Source organism: Podarcis tiliguerta (genome assembly GCF_965153285.1).
Source record: "Podarcis tiliguerta genome assembly, chromosome: 1".
NCBI classification, from domain to species: Eukaryota; Metazoa; Chordata; class Lepidosauria; order Squamata; family Lacertidae; genus Podarcis; species Podarcis tiliguerta.
This window is the reverse complement of record NC_139534.1, coordinates 448,269-468,791: the sequence shown is the minus strand read 5'-3', so window position 1 is coordinate 468,791 and position 20,523 is coordinate 448,269. Positions and strand designations below refer to the sequence as shown.

The window sequence follows — 20,523 nt, the reverse complement described above, 5'->3', positions numbered from 1 at the left end:
CAGGGCCCTTCCACCACCCACCTACCAGTTTCATGCATGTGCAATCTTTGGGCCCGGACAACAGTCCATAGCAGAGGACACCAAAGGAAGGAAGGAAGGAAGGAAGGAAGGAAGGAAGGAAGGAAGGGAGAGGAGAGAAATATTTTTTTTTAAGGGGGGGGGGATAAAGTGGGGGGGGGGAGGGCTTTCCAACAACAGCTTATACTTACTGTCAGTGACTGGCTCCATGCAGAAACCTAGCAAGGCATGTAAAAAATCCACCACATTGTTGAGTGAATCCTTGTTTACATAATCCTTCATGGTTTGCCGGAACTGCATTTTATCCAGCTTGTACAACTTTGTGAGGCAATTCTGAGCCTATGGAGGGAAGATCAGGCACTTAGGTTCTGGTGACAGCAACCATGTATTATTTGGAGAACAAAGAAAGAAACTGAGCCTGGAACAGCCCTGCGTCTCCTCTTCATTGGCCATGTGTACTAAATGAGAAGGCGTAAAAAATGCTCCCAGTGACAGAACTTCAATGTGAAGGGACAAAAAAAAAAAAATTGATAACAGTTGCTCATGGGTTATCTATTACAACACATGACAGGAGAGATGAATGGACACACAGGATTGCAATTTTCATAGGGGAGCCGTGCATCACCCAGAGCATGCATTTCTGCCCTTCGTTCAACTCCCACACCAAACTTTGGTTCCCATGCAGTGCCAGCAAGGGGTACAGTCTTGGCAAGTCTTGCCCTATCGAGGATGCTGTGTCTTAGGGATGACTGGTTAATCTTGGATTCCATTTGGCCAACTCTTTCAGTTCTCCAGATGCCATTGGATCCAGTCTAGCCAGGACACGCAAATGCATGCACATGTACAGACAGACTGAAAAATCAGAGCAGTTCAACCAAAGCTGACCATGATGCAGTCCCATTAAGTGGGCATTGATGTAAATGGTTAAAAAAAATGGTTGCCCAACAGTACAAGATGGGGGCAGCCATTGTTTTGAATGGATGGTGGTCTTTTGTGCACAGAATTACACAGGAAGTACTTTGTGACCACTTCCTGCATCATTTTTAAAGCATCTTTACCTGGTGTGGCAGAGGTGCCATGCTTTGAAGCTGTTCTAACCAGCTTTACACTGTTATAAGCAAGAATGAATCAATTTATTTTGGTCACTGACCAGAGTGCAAATAAGCAAGAAAAATGGCAGGATGCCATTGGAACTCACAAATATTCAAGTGTGTTTGTATAAAAGTTTGTGTGTGGACTTTTTAGAATTTCCCTGGAATTATCCTAAAAGAGCTATACAGAAATGTGCTGGGGTGTGTTTTTAAATGACTACATGTGGAAGCAAGATGGGGCAGATTAGGAGGGATTCCTATATTTCTAGCTGGAGCATTCACATACAGCAAAATGCCCCTTACTCACTCCTGTCCTCTGGTGCTAAATCACAGGCTTCACAGTTAAGAATCATGAGTGCAGAATGTCTTGCCTTCCCCATACAATTCTAGACCGAGATGAACGTTGTGAGCTGCTCAGACCAGGAACTCCACAAAATGGTTTAAGAATCCTGCTTCCATCCATTGTTCTGCCATGGCATACCTGATGTCTCAGCCGGTCTCCAGAGAGCCCACGGTGACCTTCTCCACAGCCATATGCACAGCCCAGAGACTTCACAATTTTTATCAGCATTGTCAGGGCCAACCTGTGTGTGCTTGCTGGAGTGCTTTCCTCCTTAGCAACAGGGGGAAAGAGACAACAATATCCCATTTTATTGCATGAAGCAGATGTATATAGCATTCCAGGTTGTTTTTGTGGGGCTGCCCCCACAGGGGGCTCCTGTGTGGGTGTCTGAGGGCCCTGCTCTTGCCTCTACTGCATCTGCAGAAAACAGCAGCAGGAGACTTTTTCAGGTGGTTCACAATTTAGCGGAACCACCTGCGACATTGGGGCCCAGTACGGGCCACATGATCTCCTGCAATGATTTTGCAAAGTTTTTTGCAGATAAAATCGCTCAGATTTGGGAAGAAGTAGACTCCACCGTGGGAGCAGGGCCAGGGCGGGAGAGTGCTAGAGTCCTGTCTAGTCAAGTTGCGTGGGATCAATTCCAATCTGTTACCTCTGAGGATGTGGACAGGCTGCTTGGACGAGTGAAGCCAACCACCTGTCTCCTGGATCCTTGCCCATCCTGGCTTATAAAAGCTAGCCGGGAAGGACTGGGCAATGGGCTTCGTGGGGTGGTGAATGCTTCCCTCCATGAGGGAGCCTTTCCAGACCCGCTGAAAGAGGCAGTTATTAAACTGCTTCTTAAAAAACCATCTTTAGATGCGGCCACGATGGCCAATTATCGCCCAGTCTCAAATCTTCCATTCTTGGGCAAGGTGATTGAGCAAGTGGTTGCTGAACAACTCCAGGCACGCCTGGAAGAAGCGGACCATTTGGATCACTTCCAGTCGGGATTCAGGCCTCATCATGGGAGTGAAACTGCCTTGGTCGCACTGGTTGATTATCTCCGGCGGGCTAGGGACAAAGGTGAGAGCTGTTTCCTAGTTCTGCTGGATCTCTCAGCGGCGTTTGATACCATCGACCATAACATCCTTCTGGACCGTCTTGAGGGGCTGGGAGCTGGGGGCACTGTCATACAGTGGTTCCGCTCCTTCCTCCTGGGCCGTGTTCAGAAAGTGGGGGGGGGGATGAGTGTTCAGGCCCCTGGGCTCTCACTTGTGGGATGCCTCAGGGTTCTGTCCTCTCCCCCATGCTTTTCAACATTTACATGCAGCCACTGGGAGAGATCATCAGGAGGTTTGGGCTGGGTCAGGGGTCTGCAACCCGCAGCTCCGGAGCCGCATGTGGCTCTTTTACACCTTTGCCGCGGCTCCGGGGTGGATACTAACGAGGGGAGGAGGCGCATTGTGCACTGTGGCGGGCGCTGTACTGGCTGTGACGTCGCATGGGGGTGGTGCGTGCGTTAGTCACACGCCGTCCCGACGTCATCTTCCCGCCCGCCCGCTACATTGTAAGGGGCATGTACACTGGTCACTGCATTGAAAGGGGGCATGTACACTGGTCACTGTTTTGAAGGGGAGTTCAAAGGTAACTTGTTAATTTAACATTTATTTCTATGAGGAGGAGTAATTCTGAGGGGTCAAACAAAGAAATAATAAAAAAAAGTGACAAAAAAGTTATTTTTATAATGACGAGTTTTGCGGCTCCCAGGTTTTTTTTCTTCGGAAACGGGTCCAAGTGGCTCTTTTTGTCTTAAAGGTTGCAGACCCCTGGGCTGGGTGTTCATCAGTATGCGGATGATACCCAGCTCTACCTCTCTTTTAAATCAGAACCAGTGAAGGCGGTGAAGGTCCTGTGTGAGTGTCTGGAGGCGGTTGGAGGATGGATGGCGGCTAACAGATTGAGGTTGAATCCTGACAAGACAGAAGTACTGTTTCTGGGGGACAGGAGGCGGGCAGGTGTGGGGGATTCCCTTGTCCTGAATGGGGCAACTGTGCCTCTGAAGGACCAGGTGCGCAGCCTGGGAGTCATTTGGACTCGCAGCTGTCCATGGAGGCACAGGTCAATTCTGTGTCCAGGGCAGCTGTCTACCAGCTCCATCTGGTATGCAGGATGAGACCCTCCCTGCCTGCAGACTGTCTCGCCAGAGTGGTGCATGCTCTGGTTATCTCCCGCTTGGACTACTGCAATGCGCTCTACGTGGGGCTACCTTTGAAGGTGACCCGGAATCCAGAATGCGGCAGCTAGATTGGTGACTGGGAGCGGCCGCTGAGACCATATAACACCAGTCTTGAAAGACCTACATTGGCTCCCAGTACGTTTCCGAGCAACTACCTGACATTCAGAAGACATCTGAAGGCAGCCCTGTTCAGGCAAGTTTTTAATATGTGACATTTTAGTGTATTTTTCATCTTTGTTGGAAGCCGCCCAGAGTGGCTGGGGAAACCCAGCCAGATGGGCGGGGTACAAATAAATAACTATTATTATTATTATTATTATTATTATTATTATTATTATTTGTGCTCCCAGACAATCCAATCTAAGACAATGAACGGTGGGTTAATCAGCCTCATATAACCAACATTTACCTTGTCTTCCTTTTTATCATTCTTTTCATAAGGTCTTCCTCCACCTTCTCCTCCTCCGTCACCTCCTCCTCCATCTCCTCCACCACTTTCTCCTCCTCCTCCTCCTTCTCCACCACCATCTCCAGCTGCACTGGCTGGGGCAACCCCAAATCCAGAGGTTGAACTACTCAGAGCCCCCTTGAGTTGGAAGGAGGTCTCACTTTGTCTCTTTTCACTGGGTTCATTCTCTTTGTTGTCACTTTTCCTTCTGATCTTCTCCACACAGGGCACCACACCAAGCTGAAGCAGGCATTCCACAATATTGAGGGCCACATCACAGATTCGGGAGCTGATGTCGTGATTCAGGACCAGGAAAACAGCCTTGAGAACCACCTTGGAGGATGAAAAGCAAGATGTTGCAAACAATTTTGTTCTTAAAGACAGCATTCAAAATCCTGGCTGAGCTGGCAGCAAAGACAGATTTTGCCATGGGATTCACTGCGGGAACTTTTATGTGGTCATTTACAAAGCATGGTTGGTACGTCACTTCAAGGTGAGCTTGGTTGTGGCGTGATGAGCTGTGCACTGAGGTGTATGCTATTTATAGAAGCTTACCAAGGCAAGTCTCTGTCTTTACTCTTCAGCCAGAATTGATCTAGGTTATGTTTCTAACAGAGTTGCCTTTTAGCGAAACCATAATGAACTTGTCATAAGAGGTGAGAGAGTAATGCACCAGCCACAGCAGTTATTGAAAAAGTACTTTGGGATCAGAAACTGAGTGTTTCATGACTGGACAGTCATTAGTCTTTCACCTCACAGGTTCAATTTAGAGGGAGTTTCTGTCAAGTGCAAATTGCAGGGGTGAGGGACCTGATTCATAATGAGACCACAGTGGAAGTCAATGCACAGAAATGGACAGTCCTTCAAATTGCTATTTATATGTTTATTCTTATTTCTTATATTTATTCCTCACAAAATAAATATTTATCCAAGAACTCCAAGTGGTTTACATATATTTAGAAAATTAAAAATGCAGACTTCCGGCGGATATTTCCGTTCCACCTTAAAAAGGGAGCAGGTTGTTGTGTCACAGCCTGCGTATTTCCTGTTCACAGGATGTTTCTGTTTTGTATGTAGCTTTTCTTTCTCTCTCTGCGCCTGAACATCGAAGCAGGCAGTCATGTTTTCTCTTTGTTCCAACCCAACGCTGAATAAAGTTGTAAATAATGCTCTCCTGAGTGCATCTTTCGCTGTGCGAACTCTGCTGAAAGAGCGTGCACAAGCCCTGGAAAGTGGCAAGCTATTTCTGAGGCTTGTGTGGCTAATTGACTGATACTGTATCTACGGGAGATTGATGGATCATCCGGAATCGACGTGTAGGCATGATGGCCTTTGTCTCCCTGGCAGTATCCCAACAGCCACGGCCATTGAAAAGAAGTGCAAGATAGCCCTCTGGGGAATCTCGAGCAACACGGGGTGTTTTAGAAGTTTAGCGAAGGCTAGGCGGACCTCGGAACCTCAAGAGGATTATCTTGGGGGATGTGGTACCCGGTGGTGCCCGGTCGTGCTTTCCTGCTCCCCGGGTTTTGCTAATAAATCCAGAGATGGGATCAAGCTGCAGGCACAAAGGGGAGGCAGCACTAACCCCGTGCTGCGCAGTCTCAGGCTTCTAATGAAAGCGGCGAGCTTCCAAGAATAAAAAAAAAAAGAACCTGGAACTATAATTGGGAAAGTTTATTTGACCATCGCATTAAAATTTAACTTATTAAGATTTGGAGCGTTGAGGGGCGAAAAAAGGGAGTCCTTCCCAGCTGGGAGAAGATGGCGTATGGTGGAAGGCTGCAGGAAGGAGCAAGGAAAGAAAGTATCTGCTGAGTGAGTGTTACTAAAAGACCTCAGTTACTTTGTTTAAAGTGCCAAGACTGATTTTTTTATAAGAAATAACTGTGGTGAGTGAAGTAGAGTGGAGGAGTCTCCTTTTTGGTTCTGGTCAGAGTTCAACAACTCAGTGGCTTAAAATCCGAACTCGACACACTCCACCATTTTCTGATGGAGAAAGTTTTGCCAGTTCTAGCGGGCAAAAATCAGCAAAGGCTTTGATTAGTGAACTATTGTGGACCTTTGGAAAAGTGTAAGACTTAGCTAAAGGCTTTCACTTGGTTTATCACAGTTTAGGGGAAGGGAGCTTTGTCGTCGGGACTTTTAAAAAAAAAACCTCTGCTCTTCTATCGGAGGAGAGTGCCAGAAACTCTGTATTTAATTGCACTTGGAATTTGTGTTGGTTCTCTGGGCTATCTACTGCCTTGAATTAAGCCAACAAGCGGCTGAAAAATAAGAAAAACCCCAACTGGATTACAAATATTTGGTCTCCTGGGATATCCACTGTTTTGGATTAAGCCGACAAGTGGCTGAAAAATAATAAACTTCAATTGGATTACAAATATCTTTTTATTTTCTTCCTTTCCTTTCTCTGAACACAGCATCGTGGCAGAGAAAGAAATCAAAAGTAACTTTGTTTAAGGACTTGGTGTTTATGCATTAGCTGCCACAGAGTGGAGTTGAGGGAAACTGTACCTAAGAGAAAAGTTAGAATGGATTTGCAACCCCTGGAGGAGGATAGTAAAATTGCATAGGAGAATTTAAAAATTGGTTAATGATTTTAACAGTAAAAAAGATTCTATGGCTGGGAAAAAGGGAACCGGCACCCCAGGGGAAAGACAGGAAAATGGGAAAGGATGGTAAGGAAATTAAAGATTATGACAGTTTAACAGTGGAAATAAGGAAGAAATTCAAACAAAAATCAACAATATATGGAGAAAAAATATTGGAGGTTAAGGAGACTTTAGATAAGAAACTAGAGGGAGTAGTGAGGGAATTGACAAGTAAAGTAAAAGATCTTGCAGTTAGATCTAAGACACTGGAAGACTCAATGAGACAAACATAGAAAGAATTGAAGGAGACAAAGAGGGAGACAGAACAGGTCAGAGGAGAGGTAACACAAGAAGTGATGTTGGATAATATGGCTCTTTTGGAGATGAGACAAAAACAATTGAACTTGAAATTTAGAGGAATCCCTGAGGAAGCAAATCAGAATATAAGGGCCAAAATAATTAGAGAATTACCAATTTGGATATATTTAAAAGAAGAAGACATCGGATTTACAATTGGAAATGCATTTAGAATAAAAGTAAAGTCAGCAAAAGCAAAAGTGAAGAAATTACCAGAAGATGTCTTGGTCATGTTTAATTCAATGGATATGAGGAATGAAATTCTGAGATTGAATTATAATAGAAATTTATGTATTGAAGGGAAGAAAATTATCATATTTAAAGAGATTCCATCCAGATTTTTATGAAAAAGGGACATTTATAAACAACTGGTTGGATTGTTGAAGAAAAATGGGATACAGCATAGGTGGGAATTCCTGGAAGGAATTTCCTTCTATTACAAAGACAAAAGGTTCAAATTAAGTAGCCTTCAAGAACTAGAGAAATTCTCCTGGAGATATGACAAAGAGTTGGGAAAAATAGAGAAAGCAAGACCAGGATGGGACCAGAGGGAGGAAGAAAAAGAGAAAGAAGAGAAGGAAGAAGAAAAAGAGGATAATAACAAAGCTCCCCAAACTTAACTTAAATTTGACAAGAGACTTAAATAAATTGGATAATGGCTCTGAAAATAATATCATGGAACGTGAATGGACTTAACAATAAAAATAAAAGGAATAAAACTGAACATATTTTGATTAAACGGAATTTAGAACAAAATTTGTTTGCAAGAAACACATGTTGCAAGGAAACATAAAAAGATTTTAAGTAACAAAAGGTTGGGGAGAGACTTTATAACCTCAGATATAAATAAAAAATGAAGGGTGGTATTGTACATAAAAGAGAAATACAATCCAAAATTAATTTACAAAGATGAGGTAGGGAGAGTGTTGATTGTACAAATCATGTTCCAAGGTGAAAAGCTGATCATTGCGGGAATTTACGCACCTATTGACAAAAAAGCTGACTTTTACCTAGAACTTAATGAAATACTATTAGAGATAGTATGGATCAGAGAGTGATGTTAATGGGAGACTTTAATGAAGTGGTTATGCCAGATTTAGACAGATCAGGGAAAAGATGAAATGTAAATGAAGGCAAACTACCGAAAATATTCTTTGACATGGTAAATACTATGGGATTAATTGACATTTGGAGACTCAAAAACACAACAACAAAACAGTTCACGTTCTTTTCAGAACCAAATCAAAGTTCTGGCAGAATGGAATAACTTTGGATTTCTAAGGAGTTGGTTCCAAGAGTTTCAAAAACTGAGATCTCCCCAAGGAGCATAATTCACTATATATGGAACTAAAAGGGAAAGACCCAACATCTTTCAGATGGAGAATGAATGAATGAATGAATAAATATGACATAATAGGCATCACTGAAACCTGGTGGGATAAGTCCCACGATTGGAATGTAATAATGGAGGCATACAATCTATTTCAGAGAAACAGACCAGACAAGAAAGGAGGAGGAGTGGCGTTATATGTCAGGGATGTGTATACCTGTGAAGAGATCCAAGATTTAGAACCTCAAAGCCAAAGTGAGAGCATTTGGGTCAAAATTAAGGGAGAGAAGAATAACAGAGACCTCATTGTGGGAGTTTACTATAGATCCCCAAGCCAAACGGAGGACATAGATGATGCCTTCCTGGAACAGATGGCCAAGCATGCAAAAGGAAGGGAGATAGTAGTAATGGGGGACTTCAACTACCCGGATATTTGTTGGATGTCAAACTCAGCCAAGAGCATAAGGTCAAACAGATTCCTCACTGGCCTTGCAGACAACTTCATTGTCCAGAAAGTGGGAGAAGCAACAAGAGGAACAGCCATTTTAGATCTGGTCCTAACCAATGTTGATGACCTGGTTAGTGGGGTAGAAGTGGAAGGATCATTAGGCGCGAGTGATCATGCTCTTCTGAAGTTTACTATACAGCGGAAAGGAGCAGCCAAGCATACTAGGACTCAATTTCTTGACTTTAAGAAAGCCGACTTCATAAAACTTAGGGAAGTGCTGGGTGAGATCCCATGGACAGTAATACTAAAAGGAAAGGGAGTTCATGATGGCTGGGAGTTTGTTAAGAGGGAGATAGTAAAAGCACAACTTCAGGCAATACCAATGAGACGGAAACACGGAAGGTGCCTAAAGAAGCCAGGGTGGCTATCTAAAGAACTTTTAACTGAGTTAAGATTAAAAAAGAATGTGTACAAAAAATGGAAAAGGGGGGAACCACCAAAGAGGAATTCAAACAAATAGCCAGCACATGTAGACACAAAATCAGAAAAGCTAAAGCACAGAATGAACTCAGGCTTGCAGAGAGGTTAAAAGCAACAAAAAAGGCTTTTATGGGTATGTCCGTAGCAAAAGGAAGAACAAAGAAACAGTGGGGTCACTCAGAGGAGAAGATGGTGAAATGCAAACAGGCGACACAGAAAGAGCTGAACTCCTCAATGCCTTCTTTGCCTCAGTCTTCTCCGATAAGGAAAACAATGCCCGACCTGAAGAATTTGGAGCAAAAGATTCAGCAGAGGAAACACAGCCCAGAATAACTAAGTAGATAGTACAAGAATACTTGGCTAGTTTAGATGTATTCAAGTCTCCAGGGCCAGATGAACTGCATCCAAGAGTATTAAAAGAACTGGCAGATGTGATCTCAGAACCACTGGCAGTCATCTTTGAGAATTCCTGGAGAACAGGCGAAGTCCCGGCAGGAGGAGGGCAAATGTTGTCCCTATTTTCAAAAAGGGGAAAAGAGAGGACCCAAATAATTACCGCCCAGTCAGTCTGACATCAATATCAGGGAAGATTCTGGAGCAGATCATTAAGCAAACAGTCTGTGAGCACCTAGAAAGGAATGCTGTGATCACCAATAGTCAGCATGGATTTCTGAAAAATAAGTCATGTCAGACTAACCTGATCTCGTTTTTTGACAGAATTACAAGCCTGGTAGATGAAGGGAACACAGTGGATGTAGCCTACCTTGATTTCAGCAAGGCATTTGACAAGGTGCCCCATGATATTCTTGTAAAGAAGCTGGTAAAATGCGGTCTTGACTATGCTACCACTCAGTGGATTTGTAACTGGCTGACTGACCGGACCCAAAGGGTGCTCATCAATGGTTCCTCTTCATCCTGGAGAAGAGTGACTAGTGGGGTGCCACAGGGTTCTGTCTTGGGCCCGGTCTTATTCAACATCTTTATCAACGACTTGGATGATGGACTCAAGGGCATCCTGATCAAATTTGCAGATGACACCAAACTGGGAGGGGTGGCTAACACCCCAGAGGACAGGATCACACTTCAAAACGACCTTGACAGATTAGAGAACTGGGCCAAAACAAACAAGATGAATTTTAACAGGGAGAAATGTAAAGTATTGCACTTGGGCAAAAAAAATGAGAAGCACAAATACAAGATGGGTGACACCTGGCTTGAGAGCAGTACATGTGAAAAGGATCTAGGAGTCTTGGTTGACCACAAACTTGACATGAGCCAACAGTGTGACGCGGCAGCTAAAATAGCCAATGCAATTCTGGGCTGCATCAATAGGAGTATAGCATCTAGATCAAGGGAAGTAATAGTGCCACTGTATTCTGCTCTGGTCAGACCTCACCTGGAGTACTGTGTCCAGTTCTGGGCACCACAGTTCAAGAAGGACACTGACAAACTGGAACGTGTCCAGAGGAGGGCAACCAAAATGGTCAAAGGCCTGGAAACGATGCCTTATGAGGAACGGCTAAGGGAGCTGGGCATGTTTAGCCTGGAGAAGAGGAGGTTAAGGGGTGATATGATAGCCATGTTCAAATATATAAAAGGATGTCACATAGAGGAGGGAGAAAGGTTGTTTTCTGCTGCTCCAGAGAAGCAGACACGGAGCAATGGATCCAAACTACAAGAAAGAAGATTCCACCTAAACATCAGGAAGAACTTCCTGACAGTTAGAGCTGTTTGACAGTGGAATTTGCTGCCAAGGAGTGTGGTGGAGTCTTCTTCTTTGGAGGTCTTTAAGCAGAGGCTTGACAACCATATGTCAGGAGTGCTCTGATGGTGTTTCCTGCTTGGCAGGGGGTTGGACTCGATGGCCCTTGTGGTCTCTTCCAACTCTATGATTCTATGATTCTATCAAAGTTTATTCAACGATCAAAAGATAGTAGAAAAAGCAAATGAGGCAATTGCAGAATATTTTAAATGGAATTTAAATAAAGGAACTCCTATTGAACCAGTGTGGGATGCAAGCAAAGCAGTGATGCGAGGTTTCTTGATTCAAAAGAACAGTTTTCAGGAAAGAGGAAAGGAGAAGAAGAAAGAAGAAATCCTGGCTCACCTCATGGAGAATGAGAGACTGCTAACAATAAAACTAAAGGGTGAGTCAATAAAACAAAGTATTAAATTGTTGCAGACCCAGTTCTTCATGGTGGTAAACCAGGAAGTAGACTGGAGAATAATGACAATGAGACAAAGGAATTTTGAATCGGCCAACAAAATTGGGAAACTCTTGGCATAGCAATTAAAGGTTAAACAAAAACAAAATACAATTTGTAAGATAAAAGATGTAGATGGGACAGTGGAAGAGCCTAAGGAAATTAGGAAAAATTTTCAGAAATTTTACATGGACTTGTATAAAAAAAAGAAGGAAGACGTTAAGAAAATAGAAAACTATATACAAAAGCATAAATTACAGCAGATTCCCATAGGAGAAAAAGATCAGCTAAATCAGACAATAACAGAACAAGAAATTGAGAAGGCAATAAAAAGAATGAATATTGGAAAAGCCCCAGGCCCAGATGGCGTCTCAGCAAAATATTATAAGACATTAGCAAGTCAATTAAGACCCGTGCTATGTGAAGTTATGAACAATATTCTGAAAGAAGGAAAGATCCCAAATACTTGGAAAGAAGCCTACATTACCTTGATCCCAAAGAAAGACACAGATGGTTTGAAAGTGAAAAGCTATAGGCCTATTTCGTTATTGAACAACAACTATAAGTTATTTGTGGATATACTGGCTGATAGACTAAAAAAGGTGTTAAATGAAGTAATCCACAAAGATCAAGCCGGCTTGATCAAGACAGGTGAAGGATAATGTGAGAAATATAGTAGACATAATTGAATATTGGAGATGAGAAATGAAAAACAGGCGACGTTAATGTTTAGTGATGCCGAAAAAGCGTTCGATAATGTTACAATGGCAGTTTATGAAAGAAAATTTTAAAATAATGGGATTAGGAGAAATGTTTTTGAAAGGCATTGATGCTATATATTCAGAGCAAAAAGCCAAACTTATTATTAACAATAATTTATCAGACAATTTTGAGATCTCCAAAGGTACTAGGCAGGGGTGCCCTTTGTCACCCTTGCTGTTTATTACTGTTTTGGAAGTGTTGAATAAGAATTTGAGAGACGTGTCAGAAATCAGAGGTGTAAAGCTGGGAACAAAAGAGCACAAGGTGAAAGCCTTCGCCGACGATTTAGTCTTAACTGTTGAAGATCCAAAGAACAGTGTAAGAGAAGCTTTAGAGAGAATGGAGGACTTTGGAAAGGTATCAGGATTTAAACTTAACAAAAATAAAACCAAAATGTTAGCAAAGAATATGAATAAAGAAGAAATAGAGGAATCGCAATGCAGGTCAGGAATTATGGTGGTTAAGAAAGTGAAATATCTTGGTATTTGGTTGACAATGAAAAATATTAATCTGTTCAAAGACAATTATGAAAACACATGGAAGGAGAAATTAAGAGGGATTTAGATATTTGGAGCATTGAAATTGTCATTCCTGGGTAGAATTATCAGTGATAAAGATGAACGTTTTACCTAGAATGTTATTCCTATTCCAAACAATTCCAGTAATCAGAGGGACGGGGCAACTCAAAGATTGGCAAAAATCATTATCAAGATTCATCTGGCAAGGGAAAAAGCAGAGGAATAAAATGAAAATATTAATAGACAAAAAAGAAAGAGGCGGATCGCCTTGCCATACATGACTCTATATTATGAGGCATCCTGTCTAGTATGGTTGAAGGAATGGATAACACTGGAAAACACAGATCTCTTGGACTTAGAGGGTCACGATAATAGGTATGGGTGGCACTCGTACCTATGGTATGACAAAGTAAAAGTTCATAAAGGGTTTTTAAATCATGTGATGAGAAGGTCAATTTATGAAGTGTGGGAAAGGAATAAAAACCTACTGGAAAGGAAAACTCCATGGTGGATATCACTGATAGAGGTATTGACGGTTAAAAAGGTGAATATGGAGGGGAGGCGAGCAATGTATGAGGAAATTATCAGACGAACGGAACAAGGATTAAAGCTTAAACCATATGACCAAATCAAAGGTATGTTAACAGGCTGGTTGCAATACCATCAGGTAAATGACATAATGAGTGAGGATAAAAGGAAAGTCAGATTTGAGGGTAAAAAATCAAGATTCCAAATTAATAGAAAGCAGAAGGTAGAACACTATCCAGAATGTATGATTTGTTGCTAGAATGGTTTACAAAAGATGAGGAAGTGAAAGAAGCTATGATAAAATGGGCTATAGATTTTGGGCATAAGATTGAATTGTATGCATGGATAAAATTATGGAATGAAGGTATGAAATTTACGGCATGTACGGTTCTGAAAGGAAAGGAAAATTGCCTTGCAAAAATGTGTATACAGTGGTACCTCGGGTTAAGTACTTAATTCGTTCCGGAGGTCCGTTCTTAACCCAAAACTGTTCTTAACTTGAAGCACCACGTCAGCTAATGGGGCCTCCCGCTGCTGCCGCGCCACCAGAGCACGATTTCTGTTCTCATCCTGAAGCAAAGTTCTTAACCTGAAGCACTATTTCTGGGTTAGCGGAGTCTGTAACCTGAAGCGTATGTAACCTGAGGTACCACTGTACAATCATATGTGGTGGACGTGTGATAAAGTGAAGAAATTTTGGGAGTTGATTTAGAATGAACTTAAGAAAATATTAAAGTATACCTTCCCCAAAAAGCCAGAAACCTTTTTGCTTGGCCTGATGGGAAAGGAAATTAAGATCAAAGATAAAAGATTATTCATGTATGCCACAGCTGCTGCAAGGACTTTGTTGGCCCAAAACTGGAAATCGCAAGAAGTTCCTACCATTGTGGAGTGGCAGTCGAAGATGACGGACTATGCGGAGCTAGCCAAACTGACTGGAAGGATTCGGGACCAGGACGATCGGAGATTCCAGGACAATTGGAGTAAATTTATTGAATATTTAAAGGACAGTTGTAAAAACTTAAAAACACTAGCAGGACTGAAGTAACTCCTACAATGTAGATAAGATATGAAAAGATAAAATATGAGAGTGGATAAAGGATACCATCTGAAGGGAGGGAGGGAAATCACAAGCTCAGTAGAGCAAAAAGGTGTATATGTTGTTTAAAGTACGATAAGAAAGAATATGTAAAGAAAATAATAAAAATGTATGGGGTGGGTGGGAAGAAAATAAAAAATGCAGTAGCTAATGACAGAATGAGTATTGCCATAAATATTTACCGAAAGATCTAGCATGCCGTTCTTGTGGACAAAGTTGCTGGTCCCGTCGATGTGGTCTGTATCCTCCAGGCAGCTATAGTTGATGCAGGAATCCGTCAAACTCCGAGGGAGATTGGCACAAGCCAGGGGCTCATGGGGCATCTCTGGGATGGGCACCTGGTTACAGAGCTTGCGCATGTGCTCACTGAAGAAGTCTGCATACCCCACATTGAAAGAGGCCAGAGTGGTGTTGAATGTTGCCACTGTGATGGTGGAAATTTGGGAACGTACTAGGCAGAAGTACAACAGATAATGTTAGCTTCACAAGGGGGACAATGTATTTATATTATGTCTTTTGTCCCCCCCCCCCATAAAATTTACTCATCACTTGGTTGAAAAAAACCCTAAAACCCTCAAAGCGGTTTACAAAAGATAAAACAAGAAAATCAATAATTTTTTACAACCCTACTTTAAAACATACAAAAGTTAAAATGCCAAAACAGAATTACCTCAGCTTTCTAAGCATCTGGGTAGGCCTGTCAAAACAGGAATGTTTTTAGCAGGCTCCGAAAAGGGTACTGTGAAGGCTCTTGTTCGCTCTCAATAGGCAGGGAGTTCCAAAATGCAGGCACTGCCACACTGAACAATTGAGTTCCAAATGTGGAACAGGTATCATGTGGCACTTGCAGTAGTGCCAGTTCCTCCAATCAAAGTGGTCTAGTGAGTGCATGCAGGGTAGGGTGATCTTGTAGGTAAACTGGTCCAAAGTTCTTAAGGGCTTTAATAGTAATATTTAGTAATAGTAATACCTTGAGCTTGGCCCACCAACAAATTGGCAGCCAATGCAGATCTCTGGCCACAGGTGTTATGTGCTGATAAGGAGTCACTTCTGTCAGCAATCATGCTGCAGAATTCTGCACCCACTGCAGCTTCCGGATCAACTTGCACCCTGGGGAGGTCACTTCGGTGCTGCTAACACAGGTGTTTGACTTCACCCATGAGGTGCACTCCATTGTCTTTTGAGACAGATGCACGCCGACAACAGGTATAATATTTAATTATATTATTGGAATAGAATCTCTCTTGGAATAGAATCTCACCATGGCTGTTGGAGTGGTCTGGCAGGTCAGTAACCAGGGTATGATGGGAATGGGAATGCCTAGCACTCAAGCTCTCCATCTCTGTAGCTGTATCGGAACTACCTCGCCTGGTAAACCTTCCTAGAGCATGGGAAAGAAGCACACAGTTATGCTCATAGTGCAGTGTTATTAATGAGGATGCTTTGCAAAATGATCATGTTTGCAAGCTGCAGCGATCAAGCCACATTTGGGTCTGTTGGCTGAAAATAGATGGGATAGAAATGCACCAAGCAAACGTTTTCTGGGGACTGAACACAGTGAATGGGTGATATAAAAGCTGCAGGATTTGGACTGTGAAGACAGGATCAATGAGCATGTCTGGAAATGTTCTGCCCCCAGTTTGTTGAAATCATTAAATATTTAAACATAGTTATTCATATTAAAATAGTTATTAAGCCCAGACAAACAAGAGAAATGTGTGGTTCAGCTATAAAGCTGGCACAAATTTCACTGCAATTTCTAAAATATTAAATCAGATTAGATTGCTAAGTCATAATCAAACAGTATCCTGTGGTCCGTAAAAGCAACGGGACATTCTAGTGCATTCAGGGTCTGGAGAGCTCTCTACTCTGAAGGCCATGTTCTCATTCACCTAGGATGGTGGTTTGCCACCCTCCTCTCTCAATGCCACGCCTGTCTTCTCCAATCCCTGAGAAGCTGCCAAAAGAGAAGGTGCTCCGAGTAGGTGACACGTCCAAATGGTCTTCGTGGAGTAAAAAGGGCACCCCCATCCTTCGCTGCCGCTTTTTCCCTGTGTGGTGGTAAGGAATGGAGCCCTTGCGCTCGCGATCTTCTTTGCGGCTCTTGAACTGCAGGAAGAAGACAGGAAGAAATCTTAGCAGCAGAACTCATAAGACACAGGTGGGGAACCTCAGGTTCCAGTACCTGAATCATAGAATCAAAGAACGGTAGAGTCGACTGGGTCCACAAGGGTCATCTAGTCCAACCCCTGGCAACGCAGGAATCTTTTGGCCAACGTGAGGTTTGAACCCACAATCCTGAGATTAAGAGTCTCATAACCCCACCAACTGAGCTATCCCAGGTGAAGAATGTGTCTCCCTCTAAGGCCACTTTGTCTTTCTAGACTCCCAATCTGCACCCCTGCTCAAGTTTCTTTGTGTGTTTGGAATGTGTCCTTGAATCTCTTGCTTGCCTGGCTGGCAGATAAAGAGGGGTGTGAAGGAGTGTGTAGTTATTAGCCTACTGCACAAAGGTATCATTTAGATTCATCACTTTCTTTTTTTTTATTTGATTTGATATTAGATTTGATATCACTCCCCTTCAGGAGTCTCAAAGCGGCTAACATTCTCCTTTCCTTACTTCCCTCACAACAAACACTCTGTGAGGTGAGTGGGGCTGAGAGACTTCAAAGAAGTGTGACTGGCCCAAGGTCACCCAGCAGCTACATGTGGAGAAGCGGGGAAGTGAACCCGGTTCACCAGATTACGAGTCCACTGCTCTTAACCACTACACCACACTAGCTCTTTGCCTGAATTTTCCTAGTTAGATCGCTTTAGTTCAGTGAGGGTCGGCCTTCATGTCGTTTATGCAGTCCACACCTTTAGCAAATAACAGCATTAAGTACATTAAGGGAAGAGATCCAATATGTTAATTTAAGGTGTGATTCATTTACCTTCTTAAAAATATTCATTCCCAAATCAGAGGAGAGGTCTGGAACAGCTGGCCTGCGCAGGTTGGTTAGCGACACTTTAGCAAAAGCTTCAGTGCTTAACGATTTTTCCTCCTCATTGCATTTCGTTGTGAGATCCTATACGTCCGCAGAGAGACAAGAAACATACTACCATGTATAGGAAGACTGGATAAACAGCCAAATAACATAATATAAATATAATAATCTCTTATTATGTTGTAACATACTCCCCATTCCTCAGTTCCAAGGTTAGCACAATTGGTGTTTTCATTCCTTTGGGTGAGAACACTGGAGGCTTCTGGTGTGTAAGCATAGTGTAAGTTAGCACACATTTCTACAACAGGCAGCAGATCTGCCGACCATCAATCAGATTCCCAAAAGCCAACAAAGTTGCGCTCCAGTTTAACTCGCAACAATGACTAAAAAAGGGAAACTGACTCCATTCAATTTCATCTTTCATCTTCTCAAATGCCAACTGATATTATATTTGAAAAGCTGGAGAATATTTCCCAACAGCCAACTGACAGATTTATGCTATATTATTCTTTATTCTTCAGCCATAGAGAAGCTTCAATGTCTACTTGTGGCTACCAAAAGAGCCACTAGGGGGAGGGGAAATGTCTACAAAAACCTGAAGAAAAAACCAGGGAAAATAGGCAGATCCCCCATCTTTCATCCAAACCTGCTATAGCCTAGGTCAGGGCTGTCTTTAGCAGATGCGATGCCGGGGTGCAAATATCTGCTCAGCACCCCCAAATTACCACGGATAGTGGGGGGGGGCAAAGCTGCACACTGCCAGCCATCGGAGGGGGGGCAATTCTCCCCCATGCCGCTGCAGGATCACTCTCCCTCCGCAGAGGCTTGGGAGGCAAGCTGCACACCCGCCAGCCATATGGTTGGTGGAACGCAGCTGGCGGCCGCAGCTTCCCCACTTGCTGGGGTGCCTCTGAAAGGCCGGCACCCTGGCGCAACGCACCACTAAGCCCTATGCGAAAGACGGCTCTCGACAAGGTTAAGCCAGGTACACTTCCCTCATGCTGGCAGGGAATGTCCCGGGTAGCAGATGGCAGCACTCAGCTGCAAACGCATAATCTCTTTTTTTATATATATAATAATATTTTATTAAATTTTCCACAAAAAGCAAAAAGAAAAAAACAAAAAAACAAAAATAGGATAAGAAAAAAACCCAGTTAAAAACAATTCCATCTTTCATAACATAACTTGCATTTGCTTATTTCTTAGACTTCCCCACACCTCCCCTCTTTGTATTCCAATTCAATTTATTTATTCAGCAAATCCTTTCCCTCTTTACCTTTATAGAATTATAGAGTTGGAAGAGACCACAAGGGCCATTGAGTCCAACCCCCTGCCAAGCAGGAAACACCATCAGAGCACTCCTGATATATGGTTGTCAAGCCTCTGCTTAAAGACCTCCAAAGAAGGAGACTCCACCACACTCCTTGGCAGCAAATTCCACTGTCAAACAGCTCTAACTGTCAGGAAGTTCTTCCTAATGTTTAGGTGGAATCTTCTTTCTTGTAGTTTGGATCCATTGCTCCGTGTCCGCTTCTCTGGAGCAGCAGAGAACAACCTTTCTCCCTCCTCTATGTGACATCCTTTTATATATTTGAACATGGCTATCATATCACCCCTTAAACTCCTCTTCTCCAGGCTAAACATGCCCAGCTCCCTTAGCCGTTCCTCATAAGGCATCGTTTCCAGGCCTTTGACCATTTTGGTTGCCCTCCTCTGGACACGTTCCAGTTTGTCAGTGTCCTTCTTGAACTGTGGTGCCCAGAACTGTACACAGTACTCCAGGTGAGGTCCTGACCAGAGCAGAATACTGTGGCACTATTACTTCCCTGGATCTAGATGCTATACTCCTATTGATGCAGCCCAGAATTGCATTGGCTTTTTTAGCTGCCGCGTCACACTGTTGGCTCATGTCAAGTTTGTGGTCAACCAAGACTCCTAGATCCTTTTCACATGTACTGCTCTCAAGCCAGGTGTCACCCATCTTGTATTTGTGCCTCTCATTTTTTTTGCCCAAGTGCAATACTTTACATTTCTCCCTGTTAAAATTCATCTTGTTTGTTTTGGCCCAGTTCTCTAATCTGTCAAGGTCGTTTTGAAGTGTGATCCTGTCCTCTGGGGTGTTAGCCACTCCTCCCAGTTTGGTGTCATCAGCAAATTTGATCAGGATGCCCTTGAGTCCATCGTCCAAGTCATTGATAAAGATGTTGAATAAGACCGGGCCCAAGACAGAACCCTGTGGCACCCCACTAGTCACTCTTCTCCAGGATGAAGAGGAACCATTGATGAACACCCTTTGGGTCTGGTCAGTCAGCCAGTTACAAATCCACTGAGTGGTAGCATAGTCAAGACCGCATTTTACCAGCTTCTTTACAAGAATATCATGGGGCACCTTGTCAAATGCCTTGCTGAAATCAAGGTAGGCTACATCCACTGCGTTCCCTTCATCTACCAGGCTTGTAATTCTGTCAAAAAACGAGATCAGGTTAGTCTGACATGACTTATTTTTCAGAAATCCATGCTGACTATTGGTGATCACAGCATTCCTTTCTAGGTGCTTACAGACTGTTTGCTTAATGATCTGCTCCAGAATCTTCCCTGGTATTGATGTCAGACTGACTGGGCGGTAAGTATTTGGGTCCTCTCTTTCTCCCTTTTTGAAAATAGGGACAACATTTGCCCTCCTCCAGTCTGCCGGGACTTCGCCTGTTCTCCAGGAATTCTCAAAGATGACTGCCAGTGGTTCTGAGATCACATCTGCCAGTTCTTTTAATACTCTTTGATGCAGTTCATCTGGCCCTGGAGACTTGAATACATCTAAACTAGCCAAGTATTCTTGTACTACCTCCTTAGTTATTCTGGGCTGTGTTTTCTCTGCTGAATCATTTGCTCCAAATTCTTCAGGTCGGGCATTGTTTTCTTTATCGGAGAAGACTGAGGCAAAGAAGGCATTGAGGAGTTCAGCTCTTTCTGTGTCCCCTGTTTGCATTTCACCATCTTCTCCTCTGAGTGACCCCACTGTTTCTTTGTTCTTCCTTTTGCTACGAACATACCCATAAAAGCCTTTTTTGTTGCTTTTAACCTCTTTAGCAAGCCTGAGT

At 43.0% G+C, this 20,523-nt stretch overlaps 1 protein-coding gene across 12 annotated transcripts in view; it reads right to left on the bottom strand.

Moving 5' to 3' along the window:
* UNC80 (unc-80 homolog, NALCN channel complex subunit) overlaps window positions 1-20,523 on the bottom strand; it is a 160,537-nt gene that overhangs the window by 106,712 nt on the left and 33,302 nt on the right. For all 12 annotated transcript variants that reach the window (XM_083399560.1, XM_083399566.1, XM_083399568.1 and 9 more), the window contains exons 9-15: window positions 17,372-17,506; window positions 16,331-16,547; window positions 15,700-15,819; window positions 14,621-14,889; window positions 4,083-4,454; window positions 1,591-1,722; window positions 210-357 (exon numbers count right to left, since the gene is read on the bottom strand). In XM_083399560.1, coding sequence (XP_083255686.1) covers window positions 210-357; window positions 1,591-1,722; window positions 4,083-4,454; window positions 14,621-14,889; window positions 15,700-15,819; window positions 16,331-16,547; window positions 17,372-17,506 — 1,393 coding nt within the window. The remainder of the gene's footprint in view (window positions 1-209; window positions 358-1,590; window positions 1,723-4,082; window positions 4,455-14,620; window positions 14,890-15,699; window positions 15,820-16,330; window positions 16,548-17,371; window positions 17,507-20,523) is intronic.